Source organism: Phascolarctos cinereus, unplaced genomic scaffold (genome assembly GCF_003287225.1).
Source record: "Phascolarctos cinereus isolate Bilbo 61053 unplaced genomic scaffold, phaCin_HiC Scaffold_4;HRSCAF=312, whole genome shotgun sequence".
NCBI lineage: Eukaryota > Metazoa > Chordata > Mammalia > Diprotodontia > Phascolarctidae > Phascolarctos > Phascolarctos cinereus.
This window is the reverse complement of record NW_027555847.1, coordinates 187,682,173-187,686,466: the sequence shown is the minus strand read 5'-3', so window position 1 is coordinate 187,686,466 and position 4,294 is coordinate 187,682,173. Positions and strand designations below refer to the sequence as shown.

The window sequence follows — 4,294 nt, the reverse complement described above, 5'->3', positions numbered from 1 at the left end:
CAGTATGTGAAGAGGAAAAAAAAGATTACTATAACTGCTGAGAAACCTTGAGAAAGTCACTTAACATTTCTGAGATTTTGTTTCTCCTTTGTAAAACACATTTTTACAATACTGAATGGAGAACGGGAATCTAGTTAGAGAAATATTGTGGAAGTAGAATTGACAAAGCTTGGCATCTGGTAGCATTTGTTGTCTGAGAGACTGGGGAAGAATCAAGGATAATTTGATGTTTTGAGCTTCAGTAAGTAGGAGGATTTTTCAAAAGACATAAGGAAGATTTTAGCAGGATTAGAATAATAGGTTTGGTTTTTTATAGACTCTAGAGGTTATCTAATCCAAAGCACAAACTTTACAGATGAAGAAAAATTGGCCATGAGAAATTAAGTGACTTGTGTAAGGTAACACAGACAGTAAGCAGCCAGAGCTAGGATTTTAATCCAAGTTGTCTAACTCTAAATCCAGTTATTTATCCCCTGCATCACTGCCTCTCATTTAGGACTAAAGAGAAAGAGTTCTGTTTGGGAGATATTGATTTGGGGATGCTTTGATACACAGAAAGATCTCTCCATTACTCAGTTGACAGTGTCCCACTGGAATTCAACAGAGATCAAGATTGGAAAACTAGTCTTGAGATCATCAGCAGAAAGATAATACCATAACCCATAAGAGCTAATAATATTTTCAGTGGAACAAACATAGAGACAAAAGAGGAGAAGGCTCAAGAAAAAGCCCTGTGGAACACCCATACTTTGGTGCAGGAAATGAATGATAATCCTGCAAAGGAGACTAAGATGTCAAATAGGAGAAATAATAATGATAATAAATGAAATTAATAAAAAAGCATTTATTAAACAATGACTTTATGCCAAACATTGGGCTAAGTGCTAAGGATACTAATATTATGCCAAAGGGAGTCCCTATCATAAAGCAATTTGCATTCTTTATTAAAAATTCATTGATATATTTCATTTTTACATCACCTACATTTCCCACTCTATCCTTCTCACTAACTCCTCCCAGAGAGTGAGCTCTTGTAATAAAGAAAAATCAGCAAAATTAGACCAATGTATTGAAAAAGTGTGATATTGTGAAGTGTTACATACACTTTGTCTCCTACCTCTGCAAAGAAATGGGAAAGGAATTTTTTGATATAAACTCTTAGAGACCAAGCTTGGTCATTATAATTTTGTAGCTTTCATTTTTTGTTGTTTTCTTGGGGTGGTAGTTGTTTCTCCTATTTATATTGTGGTAGTTACTGAGTATATTGCTTTCCTGGTTTTGCTTTCTTTACTTGAGTCAATTCCTCCTTTTTTCTATGCTTCTCTGTAGTCATCACGCTTGCTCTCGGTGTGACCTTGATCTTCCCTGAGCCTTACATGTGCAAAACAAAGGTGCCAAGCCTGATAGCACATACATGCCATCTCGGCCACTAGGACATATGAGAGTGATGGATCTCTTGAGTTTGAGAGCTCAGAGCTTCTGTGGAATTATCTGATCTACACAGATTTTGTCATTAATGCAGAGAGCCTCTGAAACCAGGCTGTCCAACAAGGTGTAAAGTAGCCCATATTGGAAATAGAGCACAACAGGGCTTCGATGCAAATCAGAATGGGACCAGAACCATGACAGCCCCTGAATTTCCAGCCAGGGAGAGCAAGAGAGTTAAAGCCTTTAAATAAATAAATGGATTGATAGATGGATCAATAATTAGAAAAATAGTTGGTAGCTATATAAAAAATAAGTACATAAATGAGTGAATGTAAAAATTGATAAATCAATGATTAAATTAATAAAGCACTGATAAATGAATGAACAAAGAAATAAATAAGCAAATGAATTAATGAATGAATGAATAAGTAAATAGGATGAGAATATTTAACTAGAAGAATTTTAAGGACCCTTCCAGCTCTCTATATCAGATCATAATATCAATTCTTACAATACAGCAATATTTCAGTACTTCCATGCAATACTAGCTAACAAACATGGCTGATGAGAAGATGATAGGGCAGTGAAGTGAAATATTATCGGATGTAGGCCACAGTAGGAGTAAATGAAGTGAAGCAACCATCATTCAGGACATCTAGGTTACATGTTGTGAATTCTGGGGATGAAAAGGTTATGTTCTCCAGAAAATGGTTTCTTATCTGATTGGCAATAGGACTAGTGAAAAGGTGCCCAGGGAGTAAAGAGAGTAGTATCACTGAAACCAAAGGACAGCAAGAGTTGATGAAGGCCTAAATGCTGACGGTGGCAATGAAGACAGTCTAGAGAAGACAAAAGCAAGAAACATTTCAGTGATAAAATTGATTCCCCTTGGCAAATGACTGTACGAGCAGCTAAGTGGCACAATGGATAGAGTGCAGGGCCTGAAGTGAGTCAGACACATCTTTCTGAGTTCAAATCTGGCCTTAGACACTTACTAGTAGTGTGACCCTGGACAAGTCACATAACCTTGTTTGCTTAGTTTCACCATCTGTAAAATGAGCTGGAGCAAGAAATGGCAAACCATTTCAATATCTTTGCTAAGAAAATATCAAATAGGATCATAAATAGTCAGACATGACTGAACAATAGAAACATAATGTGCACTATAAGAGAGTGAGTTTTTTAAAAAGAAAAAGTAAAACAGGATAGTTGACCACAAAGAACTTAATCTGTAAACTCTAAGAGAAAATTTTGTTTCACTTCTACAAATATTACAAATATAGGATTGTAATAATATTTTCTAAGACCAAAAGTAAGTAAAAGAAAGTAGAAAGTAAAGGGAAATCCCATGCTAAAAAATGAAAATTACATTCAGAACTATTTAAGAAAGAGTTGCCTAGAGGCCAGATAACTTGAGAAGCTGAGACAAAGGCTCATTGGTCTCCCAGCTCAGTCAGCCCCAAACTATCTTTAATATCACCATGACCTTCTGGAGCTTGTTACCAGTTGGCCTGGTGCTGCTCTGCTCCAGCACCCTCTGCTCCTTGGACTGTGACTTGACTCAGGGTCTCCAGGAAGACATCTCAATTCTGAACCAAATGAGCACATTTTCCCTGGTGCCATGCCTAAAGGACAGGACCAACTTCAACTTCCCAAAGGAAGCCATGGAGGGCAGCCAGCTCCAGAGGGAAGATGCCAAAGTCACTGTTCATGAGATACTCCAGCAGATCTTCACCCTCTTCAGGCAGAATGCTTCTCCTGCTGCCTGGAATCAGACCCAGCTTACGCAACTGCTCATTGGACTGGATCAGCAGATGGAACAGCTGGAGAGGTGTCTTGCACAGGATGTGGAATGGGAAGAGCCTTCCTTGGGAAGTGAGAATCCCATGCTGGCCCTGAAGAGCTACTTCAGAGGGATAAGCCAGTACCTGCAGGGCAAAGAGTATAGTCGTTGTGCATGGGAGATCACCCGAATAGAGATTCGGAGATGCTTTCTGTTGATGAGCAAAGTTGCAAGAAAATTCAGGGACTGAAGAAGAAGAAATAAACTCTCAGTTCCTCAAATAATTGACTGTATCCTTAAAACTAAACATTCAATCATTAGAAAGAATTGTTTTCACAGCAACTAAAAAACTTTTGTATTGACTGAATTATTTAAGAACATAAACTGCTATTCATGAACTGAAAGGGGGTTATAGTATAGAGAATTCTCACCCGTTCTTAATACCTGAACATTTTTATAATTCATATTTATTTATCTATTTATTTGTTTTTGTCATTTATTCTAACCAGTATGCTTTTAATATTTATTCTTCATTGGGGAGGACAAGGTTGGTTTTGTGCTGTTTATATTAAACCTATTACAATCTTTTAAAGAACAATATTTTACTAATAAAACTATTTTGCTAATAAACCTCATATGAAAAGTTTTATTTGATATCCCAAAAGAACTCAAAGAAACTTATTTCCAAGAGTGCAATTCAACAAACTGTATTAAACACATGCTGAGTTCAACTCACTGTGCTATTTATTGGATATATCAATACGTAAACTGACACAGTTGCTGCCTTCAGAAGAGATACAGTCTTCAAAAAGGATACCCCTAGTGAATAAATAAATAAGGGTGTTCAAAGCTAGGATGCCTTAGAGACAAAAGTGTATTGTTGATGGAATAACAATTTTTTAAAAGCCTTTTGGAATTATGCAAATAAAGTACATAAAATAGCCAAAACTTCTAACCTAGACATTCCATTACTGGGCTTGTGGTCCAGTGAGTATATCAGTAAGAATAAAGTGTGCATATAAACCAAAAAAGTATTTATGGCAGGACTTTTTGATATAGCCAATATTAGAAACAAAGTAACTG

General features: G+C 36.6%; 1 protein-coding gene across 1 annotated transcript; it reads left to right on the top strand.

The window, feature by feature from the left end:
• The first annotated feature begins 2,909 nt into the window (after positions 1-2,909).
• Positions 2,910-3,461, top strand: LOC110201202 (interferon tau-2-like). Its single transcript, XM_020976703.1, has one exon. It carries the CDS (start codon positions 2,910-2,912, stop codon positions 3,459-3,461), a length of 552 nt encoding a protein of 183 aa, XP_020832362.1.
• Positions 3,462-4,294: the final 833 nt, after the last annotated feature.